At 48.9% G+C, this 13,571-nt stretch overlaps 1 protein-coding gene across 10 annotated transcripts in view; it reads right to left on the reverse strand.

Moving 5' to 3' along the window:
* LOC141515584 (rho GTPase-activating protein 8-like) overlaps positions 1 to 13,571 on the reverse strand; it is a 103,149-nt gene that overhangs the window by 43,657 nt on the left and 45,921 nt on the right. For 6 of the 10 annotated variants that reach the window (XM_074227311.1, XM_074227312.1, XM_074227310.1 and 3 more), the window contains 2 exons: positions 11,724 to 11,862; positions 6,171 to 11,005 (listed from right to left, as the gene is read on the reverse strand). The exons of 1 other annotated variant lie outside the window; for it this stretch is intronic. In XM_074227311.1, the coding sequence (XP_074083412.1) occupies positions 10,470 to 11,005; positions 11,724 to 11,862 (675 nt within the window). In that variant the 3' untranslated portion in view covers positions 6,171 to 10,469. Of the gene's footprint in view, positions 1 to 86; positions 227 to 6,170; positions 11,006 to 11,723; positions 11,863 to 13,571 lie in introns of those variants that run through there. 3 more of the 10 variants (XM_074227306.1, XM_074227305.1, XM_074227313.1) reach the window with 2 other exon arrangements.

Here is a 13,571-nt window from a genome sequence, read left to right on the forward strand (position 1 = left end):
AGGGGCAGCGCCCCCCCCCGGGTAACAGCTTTTAGTCCTGGCCCGTCCCCCCCCCCCCCCCAGCCTGCAGCCCAGCCTTGACTTACCTGGAGGGTGGCGGGGTGGGAAGAGCGCACGGGCAGCCTACCTGGCCGAGCAGGTGTGCGGCGCCCCGCCCCCTTCCCTAAGGCCCCAGGGCGCGAGCTGGGCAGCAGTTGAGGGAGGGGAGGGGCCCGGGGCCCATTTCCGGGGAGGGGGGAGGGCGGGAGAAGAGAAGAAGAGCTGGGGGTCTAAGAGGAGAGAGAGAGGAAATAAGGGGCTGCTGGGGGAGGGGCTGGAGCCTTGCCCTCCCCACGGGGCTTCTCTTTCTGGGGCTCCTCTTCCTCTTGGCGGGGGGAGGGGGCCTGGAGGAGGGGACTGGGGGTCCGGCCAGCTTGCACATTCCTGCGGCCGGAGATAAGGCCGGGCCTGGCTGGCTCTGCTCCCCAGCTCTCAGGTTTCCTCCTCCCTCGCCTGCCCCCACCTGGCCCAGCCCCTGGCTCCCCGGCCTTATCTCTCTTGTCCTGATTAGAGCTCGAACCCGGGCCACTGGTTAGGGGAAGGAGCCCCTTAGCCCAGACTGGAGGGGGAGCAGCCAGAAGGGAGGGGGCTGGAGAAACTAGCCAACCAGAGATGCCCAGAAGCCACTGAATTCTGGCTTTGTCATATGATCCCCACTGAGTTCAGTTGCCCCTTCCTGAAGCCCCTGTGGCAGGGAGACCCCTCTGCCTGGCACAAGTCCTACAGTCTCAGTTTACAAAAGTGGAATTTGAACCCTGGCCTCAGTGGGCTACCCACCATTCCCACTCCCTATCCGTATTTCTAGGTGTGTTGGGGTGGGGGAGTTCACCAAATAAGGCTAATTCCTCATTCCCTAGATACCTCCCTCATCTTTCAAATGAGGAAACTGAGGCTAATAAAAATGAAGGGATGCAGCTAAGGTCAGGGGGACTTGAACAGCAGAGATGACCTGGCCTTTAAGGAGCATCAACCTTGGAAACATGCTCCCCATCCCATGCTGAAAGGGGAAGAGGAGAGGCCTGGGTGGGCTTTAGGAGACTCCACTGGAGTCCCAACTCAGGGACAACTGTTATTAATCATCTTGTGTTACACAACCCAGTGCTAGCCCCCAGGGATTAAAAGAACAAAAAAAAAAAAAAGAGAGAGAGACTGCCCACAATGGACTAGTATAAGCTCTGCCCCTTTCTGGGGCATCTTAGCCTTCTCACCCAGTCTCATCCCAGGGGGTACAGGGAGGACAGAGACCCAATCAGTTCAATCCAAAGCCTTCTGGAAGAGTGAGAGATCAAGCCTCTTCCTTCCAGAAGCCTGCCTGGACTTCCTGGCCACCCTATTTTGAATATATATTTTTATATATATATATATATATATATGTGTGTGTGTGTGTGTGTGTGGAGAGAGAGAGATACATTGTATCTATCTATATAAATATATACACATTGTATCTATCTAAAGAAATTATATATATATATACATTGTATATGTAAATAAATATATCATATCTATATAAAAATAAATATACATTGTATCTACCTATATACATTATATCTGTCTATATAAATATATAGCTATTGCATCTATCTATATAAATAACTACATATATACACACATTGTAATATTGTAAAATTGTAATCTAGAGGATTACACGACATTGTGACTGGTCCCCCCAGGATGGAAATGCTTTGGGTGGCAAAGGGCAGTGGTCCAGCCAGGTCAGCAAGGTGGCCTCCAGAGGGGTAAGGAAATGTTCTGGTCGTAACTTATCAGTTCAATGTGTGTTAACGTGATCTAGATTTTTGCTTGTCTCCCCACTAGACGCTGAGGTCCAAAAGGACACTTTTTTCCCCAAATGATATTTTATTTTTCCAATTACATGCTATATTTTTCAACATTCATCCATATGCATATATATATATTTTTTTAAGTTACATAATTTCCTCCCACCCTCCCTTCCCACCACCTCCCCTCAGTAGTGAACAGTCTGGTGAACATTGTACATACATGGTTGTGTTTAACATGTTTGCAGACTAATCATTTTCTGCATGAGGAATGAAGACAAAGGGGGAAAAATGTGGGAAGGGAGAAAAACAAGAGAAATTTTAAAAAAGCGAATGCAGTGTTCATTCAGATTCTGTAGGGTTTGGGGTTGTTTTGTTTCATTTTTCTTCCTCTGGATGTGGGTAGCATTCCTAACAGAGTTCCCAGGGTTGTAAGAACACACTTCTGATGGAAAATGTTCCCTTCTCTGATTCCCAGCTCAGAACTCTGCTCTGTATGGAGTAGACACTTAATAAGTGTTTGAAAGTGATTAAATGAGGTTCCATTCAATGGCAGGGAGGTAACCTGGACTTTGGAAGGCTATTCCAGAGGATTACACGACATTGTGACTGGTCCCACCAAGATGGAAATGCTTTGGGTGGCAACAGGCAATGAGCCAGACAGGTCAAGGAAGCGGCCTCCAGAGGGGTAAGGAAATGTTCTGGTCATAACACACAAAGCTAATAGGGTGCAAATGAGGAAGGTAGGATCCCACACACACACACACACACACATACATGTGTCCACACCAAAAAAGATACCCTACTGTTGAAAGTTTGCCACCTGACCATACCATACTGCTGAAGAGCCTCAGTGATATTGGAAAGACCTGTCTCTAAAAGTCCCATTGATCACCAAGCATCCTGATCTTATCATGTGAGAATGCTGTCTCCCCTAAGAGTCATGACCTAGGAAGTGACAAGGCCCACACAACACTACAATGCTCCCTTATCCAGGCTACCAGAGCTGGAGTCATCTTATAGTTAAGGAAACTGAGGCCCGGGAGATGAAGTAAGTGGCTCAAGGTGTAAGCCTCAGAGATGGTATCAGAGCCAGGTCGTTCCAGTGTACTGCACTGCCTTCTGGGAATGCCTGCCAGGATTGCCATCAAAGCAGCTCCTGTTCAGTGAGGGGGTTGGGCTAGATGGTATCTGTGGTTGTTCTGTGCTTTTAAGGGCCCTTCCAACTTTAATACAGCAAGCTCCATTCCATGCAAACATCATTTGATCTCTATAAAATTAGTCCTCCTTGAAAGAGGAACAATTAGCTGTTTCTCCCTTTCCCAGTCCTTTTGGTTGCAAGTTCTGGAAAATCCTTGCTGTGGAAACTCTAAGTGGGACTCTGAGATAATCACAGTGGGAAGTGGCCTTCCTCACCCTCCATAGTGGGAGCTGCCCTCCCCTCCCCAGGTCTCCAGGACAATGGCAGCCTATTCAATGCTCCAGAATCTAGAATCTGGAAATTGGTCACAGGACACTAGAGCAGGAAAAGCTCCTGGCCCTGTGGCACTGTTGATGCTCACTCAACCACAATGCATGATGAAGCCTGGGACTGTCTGAGGATGGAAGGAGAGCCATCTCATTCCCTTTTACAGAGGACTTCACACTGGACCTGGGTCAAATCCCAACTCTGTCCGTTCTTCCCTGGGTACTTTGGGGCATCTGTAGGCTTCAAATTCTCTGGAAGATGAGGGAGGATCTAGTGAGGCTGATCAGGTCTTGACATCTCTGTCCCAGCTGCTGGCACCCTCTACTGGTCATGGGAAAGCCCAGAGGCTAGCTCCTGGCACCCCAGTTGGGCCAAGTTAATTGATGGGGGGCCCTCTTAGGAAAGATGAAGCTTCTTCTCCTCCAACCTCCTCTTCCTCCTGCTGCTTCAGGTTCAGATAAGGAACCTTGCCAGGGTTTGACCCATTAGTCAAACATTTAACAATACTAACAAGCAATCATGAGCCAGAAAAAAGCATTTGGGGATACTGAGATAGCCAAAACAAGACAAACCCCAGACCAAAAAACCCCGTGTCTGCCTTCAAGAGGATTAGCCTCTATAATAGAGTGACGGAGGAGGGAAGACGAGACAAATCACTGTGCACAAACAGGATCTTCTTGGTAGTGCTTTGGATCATGATCTATTCTCTGGGTTCCCATTTGGAATTTTCTTGGCAGAGATATTGCAGTGGTTTGTCATTTCCTTCTCCAGCTCATTTGACAGATGAGGAAACTGAGGCAAGCAGGGTGAAGCAGGGTTGCACAGCTAGTAAATGTTTGAGGTTAGATTTGAATTCAAGATGTTTCTTGCTAACTCCAGGCCAGGTTCTCTATCTGCTATACCAGAAACAGGATAAATTGAAGGTAGTCTTAAGGGGAAGGCACTAAGATTAGGGACTGCTGGGAAGGCTTCTGCCAGAAGGTGAGACCTGAAGGTCAGAAGAATGAGATGAGAAGGGAGAGCATTTCAGGCATGGGTGGGAGGGGCAGCCAGAGAAATTGCCCAGATTCTGGGCAAAGAGACAGGGTTCCTGGATCACAGAGTGCTTAGAGGAGATTGGGCACTAACCTGGAATAATAAAGTTTGTCCTTCAGTTTTGAAGAAGACCATGACATCATGGAGGCAATGACATGACAAGCACGTGAATTGGACTTAAGTGTGTGTGGGGGGGGGGGCAGCTGTACTAAGTCACTATCCTCACATTCTCCTCTAGAATCATTGGAGTCCAGTGGCTGGAGATGGCCTTGGATGCTAAGCAGTCAAGGTTAAGTGACTTGCCCAAGGTCACACAGTAATGTCTGAGGTTGGATTTGAATGCCTTTCCTCCTGACTCTAATGAGTCACCTAGCTGCCAAAAAAGAATGCAATAGCCTGGAAAAGTGGGGATGGGGGAGGGCAGGCTATGGGAGACTTTTGAACAGTAAATGGAGAATTATGTTTGATTTTGGAAGGCCTAGGGAACCAGAAGGATTACATGCCAGAGCTGTGCTTTAGGAAGATCAATATTCCAGCAGACAGGAGGGAGGATTGGAGTTGGGGGATACCTGAGACAGGCAGACCTCACCCCCAGCAGACCATTGCATGTGCTAAGGGCCTGCTTGGGGGAGGGTAAAGTAGCGGGGGAGAAGTGCCATAGTGGGGATCTGCCATGAAGGTCATGATGCCAGACTGAATATAGAGGGCCAGAGTGGTCCCAGATCACATCTACTTTGGAAACCTGGAAACAGGGAGGAAGAAGATACCCTGGAAACACTCCCATTTGGAAAGTTTAGAATAACAAAAGAAGAAACAGCGTTTAAAAAAAAATAGGAAACAGCTGCCAAGAAGCAGGTCAGGGATAAGATCAAGCCACCTTGGAGAGGAGGTAGGTGGGGATGGAGATCCTGGCTCTGGCACCAGCTGCCTTGGGCTCTAGCAATGTGTCTTGTCCCCTGCTAGGGTCCCCTGCCACCTCCTAGAAAATGAACTGAGGGAACCTGAGTAGCTGCCTGGCATGGAAAGGATGGAAGGAAATAAGCACTAATTAAATGCCTACTGTCTGCCTCCCTGCTCAGGGAGAATTCCTGAGGTCCCTCCTTATCTCAGCTTCCTCAGTGCTTATGAATGCAACTGGCCAACTGAGGATGGGTCTGAAGGAGGTTGGATTTTTCCAAACAGAGATCCTGCCTGTAGGCTTTCCCAGGACTACCATCGCCTCACCTGTTAGCTCACTCCCACCTTAATAACAGGCTTTCTTCTGTATTGGGGCACCTCCAGGGGTTCAGCAGCAGGCAAAATTGGGATCAATTTTCATTTTCATCTCCACTGAGAGTTGCTATAGAAATGATTGCAGTTATTCCATAGTTACCATGGGACCATTTTCAATGTAGTTGTGCCAGTCAGCAGTTCCTATAATGATCCAATAGTACATGTGTGTGTGAGTGTATTATATGTATGTGTTGATGTGTGTATTGTCTGTACATGTATGTTCAATTCTGGCCTCAAACACTTGATATCTACTAGCTGGATGACCTTGGGTAAGTCACTTAACCCTTATTGATTGCCTTGCACTGAGAGTCATCTCCAGTCATCTGATCTAGTCATCTGGCCAGTGGACTCAGATGCTCCAGAGGAGAAATGAGATTGGTGACTTTGTACAGCCTCCCCTTCCCTTCCTCCCTCCAATCCAATTCACTTGCTATCATGACATCACCTTCCCGAGGTCATGTCTTCTTTGAGAATGAAGGACAAACATCATCATGATCATCATATGTAGCTGAGTATATATATATATATATATATATATATATATATATATATATATATATATATATATGTATGTATATATATATGAGAGACATGAGTTCTAGGTTTACCCCCAAGGCTTACTGGTCACATATGCAGCCATCCCTCTGCTATTTAGCAGTTCTTGCCCTTCAGTTTCCTCATACACAAAAGGAGGATAAGAGGCCTTGCCATCTCAGAGCTGTTGCCATGTTCTCTCATTTTTCATTCTCAGTCACCTAAGTGTGAGTGATTCTTATCATCAGCATCTAGGGAGGATGAGTCCTCCTTAAAGAGCAAAGCATTGAGGCTTTGATCCCCTTTGTCCTATATATCATCATCTAAGTCTGGATGGACATGTCCCAGGTCAAAGAATCACAAGAGGGTAGAATCAGAGAATGTCGGAGATTATCCAACCTCCAATCACATCTTAGACCGCCAACCACTCCCTAATGAGTTTGTAACTGCTGCTTGGACAGTTTCCTGCTCAGCATGCCTGTCTTTATTAGGTCCTAGCCTCTCACTTTCAGTCCAATCCTATCTCCCTGCAAACAGCTCCCCTCACCCCAGGATACCCCTAGACAAGGCTAAGGCCTCTTCCCCATCCCAGGCCTTCAGATGCTTGAAGGGCTAAAGGTCTTCAGGCTAGCATCAGGATCAGTCATCATTTTTAACCCACATCTAAGAACAAATTTCTTTTTTTGTTTGTATTTTTGCAAGGTGGTAGGGTTAAGTGACTTGCCCAAGGTCACACAGCTAGGTAATTATTAAGTGTTTGAGGCCAGATTTGAACTCAAGTCCTCCTGATTCCAGGGCTGGTGCTCTATCCACTGCACCACCTACCTGCCCAACACATTTCTAAGGATCACAAAATGGGGGTCTCTTTCTCCCACATTTAAGAGCAGAAAGGCTCTCCCATTCTCTCAGCCATAGAGGTGCCCAATCTCCCACAAACCCCTCCTAAATAAACATAATTCAAGTATATACAGAAAAACTAATAATCATGAGGAGTCAATGGGAAAAACCTCCATCAGGTCCAAAAGTCTGAGCTCATTCGAGGTATGATGTATGATCAAACCCTCTGGGTTTGATTTTTAGTCATACCTGGAAGGGACCTGAGAGTCTAGTCCAAGTCCCTCATTGTTCAAAAGGGGAACCTGAGGCCTATAGAGGGTGATGCTTTCCCATGGGAGCCAATTCACCACAGACATGCCTCCTCAAGAAGTTCAGGATTTCCAAAGTATGTCCCCTTTGCCCTTCCCTTCTCCCCTCCCCCCTCCAGGATCTCATCTGGTTACCATCCAGGGCTAAGCAGCAGCACAGGGGGCACCTTCTCACTGCCAGGGTCAGACGCTCAGACATTTATATTTCACTTACTTCTCAGCAGCCAGGAAAAGGGGGGGGGGGTATGCTCCCAGCAAAGCAGACATCTGAGCACTCCAGTGAGAAGTGAGAGGTGTTTCTTCTGCCAAGGGCCAGAGGAGGGTAGATAAGGAAGTGAGCTTGTCACCAGTGCCCACCCATGGCAGAACAAGTCTCTCTTGGGTCTTCAAGAACAAATAGCATAGAGTGATTTAGAACTGGCCAGGAGGCCATTCAGATAGCAAGCCCCTCATTTTAGAGGTGAGAAATCCCAATCCAGGAAAGGAAATGCTAAAGCCAAGGTCATCAGTTTTCTTCTGCCTCCAAAGCCAGCTTTCTTTCTACAATTCATTCATTCTTCAGCATTTATTATGCCCCTACTGTAGAGTAAAAAGGATTCAGTGGAAAGTGAGTGAAAGTGGTAGCCCTCAAGCTGCTTATTTAAGGATAACATTAATCTTCAGAACACAGGAGGATCTGTCAGGGAGAACCTGGGGGCAGCTAAGTGGCATAGTGGATAGAGCACTGGCCCTGGAGTCAGGAGGACCTGAGTTCAAATCTGGCCTCAGGCACTTAATGATTACCTAGCTGTGTGGCCTTGGGTAAGTCACTTGGGTAATTAATTGCCTAGCAAAAACTAAAAAAAAAAGAATTTGGGTTAACAATTCATATAGGAAAACTAAATAGATAACCAATGCCTGTTGTCCTGGTGCTGCCATGCAGCTGGATGGATGGCCCAGCAGACAGATGATAGACCAGGCCAGAACTGAAGGGAATGAGCTGGATCCCATTTGGAAAATGGGGCTGATTTGTTAATGGCTCAAGTTGCTCCCTCATACAAATTTATCTACATAATAAGTAGTTGTGTGCCTTGAGACACAAGTGAGTGGAGACCCAAAGTCAGGGAAGGGCCCAAGGTGGGTGTGGCAGTGGGGGGGGGGGTGTTACAGCACATTTCCAGGAAGTACATGAAAAGAGCTGAGAACATCCCACCAGAGAGGGATGAGTCTAAAGCAGATGAACTGGTTAATCAACAAGTATCTGGAACCACATTTGGGTAACCTGAGGACAGCTAAATATTTCAGTAGCTAGGGAAGGCCTCCAGGGTGGGCTTGTCAGGAAGCAGAGATCTGCCCTGGCCAGAACCAGACCTCACCCCCCTCAACAGGTGTCAGGGCCTCCTGCAGAAATCATGTGCCATCACTCCCCCAGAAGAATGGAAGCTCCCTGAAGACAGGCTTTCACTTGGTGGGTCCCTCACCAAGACCTAGTGTTGAGAGGAGGCTTTGGTCAACTCAAGTGGACAAATCCTCCCCTTCCTCCAAAGCTCAGTTCCAATTGCAATTATTAAGCCTCTGCTGTTTATTTTTTGGGGTCACTCAAGGCTTTCTGCCCAGAAAGCTGCCTCCTAACCAGGAACTATTGTTAGAGCTCTTCTGGAAACTGCTCATTTCCTAATGGTTATCACCCAAGTCTGGGTATGTCTCCCATATTCATTCCAATAGGATGCTTGACCCAGGGGTGGGTAGTTAATATTGGTGAACACTCAGCAGAACTACCTCTCCAGGTAGGATTTTGACACATACACCACACGGGTTTATATTCATAGACTTTAATTTAAATTTCCAGGGACTGTTTGGGCCCCGGACCCATAAGAGTCTAAAGGCCCAGAAGGCAGGAAGGAAGGCTGGGCTCCAGCAACTGTTCTCAATCCCCAGTTTATCAACTTTCTTCTAGATTTGGTGGGGGGGGGGGAGAGGGAGGTAAACTCCTTCTGTGCCTAAGCTGGTGTGCCTGCTTCACAGAGATAGCCCCAAGGGACAAGGGCATTCCTTCCTCTTTGCCAACATTCATCTTGGGAGCCTGGGAAGAGGCAACCTGGGCTGGGGAGAGGAAGAGGAAGCCAGCTCCAGGCCAGTGCCTTTCTTTGGCTATGTTTCCAGTCATTAGAGGCAAGAGGAGATTATCCCACTATTCTTGATATGAGTCTTCACAGCTTGGGGGGGGGGGGGGTCCAGGTTGCTAACGTCGTGGCCAAACTACCAACAGGGTCAGCAGGAGACAGGGCCAACACCCCAGCTTAGGGAGGTCAGTTGTTTGGTGGGGGATGAAGGGGTAGAGGGATACCCACAGAGTTTTGGGGCACTGGGACCCTATCTCAGAGAAGATGCTGGATTCAGGCTGCTCCATTGAGAGGCTTCCCTGGTATGATTCGCTTATTGGAAGTCTTTCCTAGAATGACTAAGGAGTGTGTGTGTGTGTGTGTGTGTGTGTGTGTGTGTGTGTGTGTGTGTCCCTGTGTCTATCTAGCCTTGGGGCTTTCCTCATGGCTAGGGTCTGGGGTGGTGTGGCCTGAGAATGAGGCCACCCACTGACCTGGCACCTGTCTGTGCTTGGGCATCAAACTCAGTTGGAGAATCCTTCTGGTTGAAAAATCCCTTTGGGAGAATATAAAAAACATGGCTCCCAAAGTTACGGATGGTTGAAGGGTCCCAGGGAGGGATAAGAAGGGGCAGACTTAGATCCACTGGGAAAGCCCCTCCTGGGAGAAGTCTGGCCCAGGTGGCAAAAAACAATGAGAGGAGTACAAGAAAACCGGGAGTGGAAAAATACCCACCCAAACAATGGCTCTAATTGTCTCTGTCTCTCTCTCTCTCTCTCTTTCTCTCTCTCTCTCTCTCTCACACACACACACACATACACACAAATATATACACACATGTAGTGCATTTGAGTTACAAAGTATCTCCACACTTGCTATCATCTTATGGGACCCTCAAGGCCACCCTGGCAGATCAGCAGGGCAGGGATAATTCCCCCTGTTTAACAGAGAAGAAGACTGAGGTGCAGAGAAGGAAGGTGATCTGCCCAGGGCTGAAGGGTCAGTGATGGCTAGAGCAGAGACTCCAGTCCAAGGTGCCCTACATTGAGTCAGGTTGCCTTTGACACACCTCCATGGCCTGAGACATGAGCTGGGTTGTCTTGCTGCTGGAAGATGGTCAAACAATGCTCTGCCTGCTCCCATCTACACCATATCCTGCTGCCTTAGAGCGTCCTCGGTCAAAGTTTATAAAAATCCCTTCAGAGTCAGAATCAATGGATTCCAAAATTTGATCTACCAAGTTCTCTGGGCTGGAGGAAGGAGCTGAGATTGAGGTTAGGTCTCTGGACAGCTTGAAGGTCGGGCTAGTTTCACTACACTGGTGGTACAGACCTGGAAGGGAAGGCTGCCCCACTGGATGGACCTTGGCACTGGGGCGCTCCACCTCCACAGCCAGGGATGATGTGGGGGTCATCATGGAGACCTTGGAGCCACCATCAAGGACGGGGGTGAGGTCAGCATAGTCCTGGGCCTCGGGGCAGGATGTCATCTCGGAGACGGAGTGTCTGCGGATGCCCACCCCATTGGCTGCCAATCCTTCTGTCTCATACTCTGCCACAGGGGTGAGCAGCGGGTTGTTGTAACTCTTGGAGCGAACGACCGGGTTCTTGGCCATGATGTTACCTGCCTTGGACCGGCGGGAAAAGCGCTTTTCTGATGGAGGAAGCCAAATCAGAGTCATAGGAGGCCAGGAGTAAGAGGGCACCTGCTACCAGGTCCCAGGAAGCTAGAGAGCAAAAAAAAGGCTCTCTCCTGTCTGCCCTTACTCTCTTTTTCCTTCCCTTCCTTTTTCCCTCCCTGTCTCCTTCCCTTCCTTTATCTCTCCCTCTTCCAAAGCCTCCTTCTAAGCAAAGCCACCTGTCCTCCAAAGACTGTGCAGAGATGGGTGCCTCTCCTGGAAACTCTTCTGGCTTTTTAGGACAGACACACCTGTAGTCTCTGGTTGAGGAGATCTCTCTCATCTTTTAAGGCCCACCCTAACCCTAGCCCACTGTCAGGTTCCTGGCTCTGTCCTTAACTTGCTGTCTTTGGTGCCCAGGGAATGGGTATTTACAAGAGCTTCCTCATCATGGCCCCCCATTCTCAGACACTAAAGGATTTACAAAGCACTTTCCTTAGCGGTTTGTGAGGGACATGGATGAGGCTGAGAAGGAAGGTGACCTATCCAGGACTACACAGCTAAGAAGTGTTGGGGCCAGGACAAGGAGTCACTTCCCTGCTGCCCACTGGTGAACAACATCTCTAGGGGATGCCTCTTGTGCTCTCAGTCTGTGCCCTGAGAAGGGGCCAAGAGTAGCTATTGAAACCTGGACAACTGAACTATATCTGCACCTTCCTGCCTAGGGACCCCAAACACCTGATTCCCACTTACCCAAGATGCAAGAGGAGTGTGTGAAGGGGCCATCACTGGCATAGAGGCCATAGGTCCCCAGGTAGGGTGAAACCACCTTCTGGATCAGAGCCTCCAGTTTCAGATAGTCTTCAGTGATGCCCTTGGATTCATGGACCCCCTGAGAAGGCAAGAAGACAAGAGGCCATTGGGGAAGAGGCACTTGTGGAGAGAGGGAGGGGCTATAGAGTGGCATCTAGGCCGGGAAGGAGTCCATCCCAACAGACCCCATGATGGTCTAAGACACTATGGGTTCCCATCTTCCAGGCCAGAAGATCTCAAGGTTGAAAGCTGCCGGATCCTGCATCTGCAACCATCACCACCAGGGGGCACCAACATCACTCTCCAGAGACCCTTCCTCAAACTTGAGGTTGGCAGAGCAGCCCTCTCCCTGCCCCCACCTCACATCCACAGACTAGTCTCTTCTCAAAATCCCCTCAAAGCTTCTAGATGGAGCCACTCAAGGAAGGAGGTTCCACATTGAGCTGTACCCCTTTCCCTTGAAAGGAACCCATCAAAACCAGAAGCTTCTCTAAGGGCTTGTAGACAAGCTAAGTTTGGGAGGGGGCAGAGCCCATATGCAAGGCAATATGTGCCCTTCAGCCGCCCCTAAAGAGCTATTTGTGGGGAGAGGGGAAGGGGGCACATCATCCTACACTGCACTTCTTGAGAGTAGGGACCATGTGGAAGCAAGTCAAGAAACATTGATTAAGTGCCCACTGTGTCCTAGGCACTGTGCCATTTGCAAAGACAAAAGATAGTCCCAGATTCTGGGAATCTTATAGTCTGTAGAGAAGACAATAAGCCAACAAAGAAAGGTAGGGTCTGAGGAGAGCCCCCCAAGGGGGAAGAAGAGGCCAGCCCACTGGGCAGTTTGGTTACTACTTGGCTGAACTGAAGACACTTTGAAAAGTTTGCCTTTTCATTTCCAGTCCTCCTTTTGTTGTTCTTCATCCCATAATCTCTCTGGATGAATAAATCATAAGATAAAGGAAGAAGAAGAGGAGTTGAGTCAGGCTTTAGGGATCCCAAACTTGTATTTGAAGTAGACTCCCATTTTCCCTGCCACAAATGAAGCAGGATCCCCCACCCCAGCAGCTGAAGGACTTTAGTGTTGACACCCCCAAAGGGGCTGGAAAGATGCAGGAAAAAAAGTGCAGAAGAGTGCAGGCATGATCAGACTCCAGTTAGTTTGAAAAGCCTGGAGATCTAAGTGGACCTCTAGGTTTGTAGGAATCTGAAGGCAAGATGGCAGTACCAGGACTTGGGAAGTCACCTGGGCTTGTATTGAGGCACAGGGAGGGGACTGGCTGAGTGCTCAGTACCCTAGCCAGGTCCCATCTAGGGATCTGGGTTCAGCTCTGAACCTCAAGCTTAAGAAGAGTTTGGAGAAGCTGGAGAGAGCCTGGAGGGAGGCAGTCCAGGCTGGGAAGAGCCTTGGGAAGGCCCCCCGGACAAAAAGAGTTCCCCAGGGCAGGCAAATGTTTGAGCTGGCTTTACAGGAAAATGTGAGGGGCTGTCCTGTGGGGGTGAGGGCTAGCCTGGGTCCATCTGGGTCCAGAGAGGAGGACCAGAGACCAAGCCCCAGAGAGGAAAGACTTCTTAATGACTGAGATGTCCCCAAATGGGAAGGCTTGGCTGCAGAAGTGCGGGGGGGGGGGGGGTGGTCTTTATCATTCCATTCCATTCGACAGTCATTGAGTACGTCCCCTACCTACATGCCAGAGTCTATGAGAGGTGTTGAAGATATGAAGGGAAAAAGAAAGGGACATGGGGAGCGGGGAGGGAGTAAGGAAAGGAAAGGACAGGGAGAGGAAAGGGAAGAGAAAG

This window comes from Macrotis lagotis, chromosome 2, assembly GCF_037893015.1.
Source record: "Macrotis lagotis isolate mMagLag1 chromosome 2, bilby.v1.9.chrom.fasta, whole genome shotgun sequence".
Classification (NCBI taxonomy): Eukaryota; Metazoa; Chordata; class Mammalia; order Peramelemorphia; family Peramelidae; genus Macrotis; species Macrotis lagotis.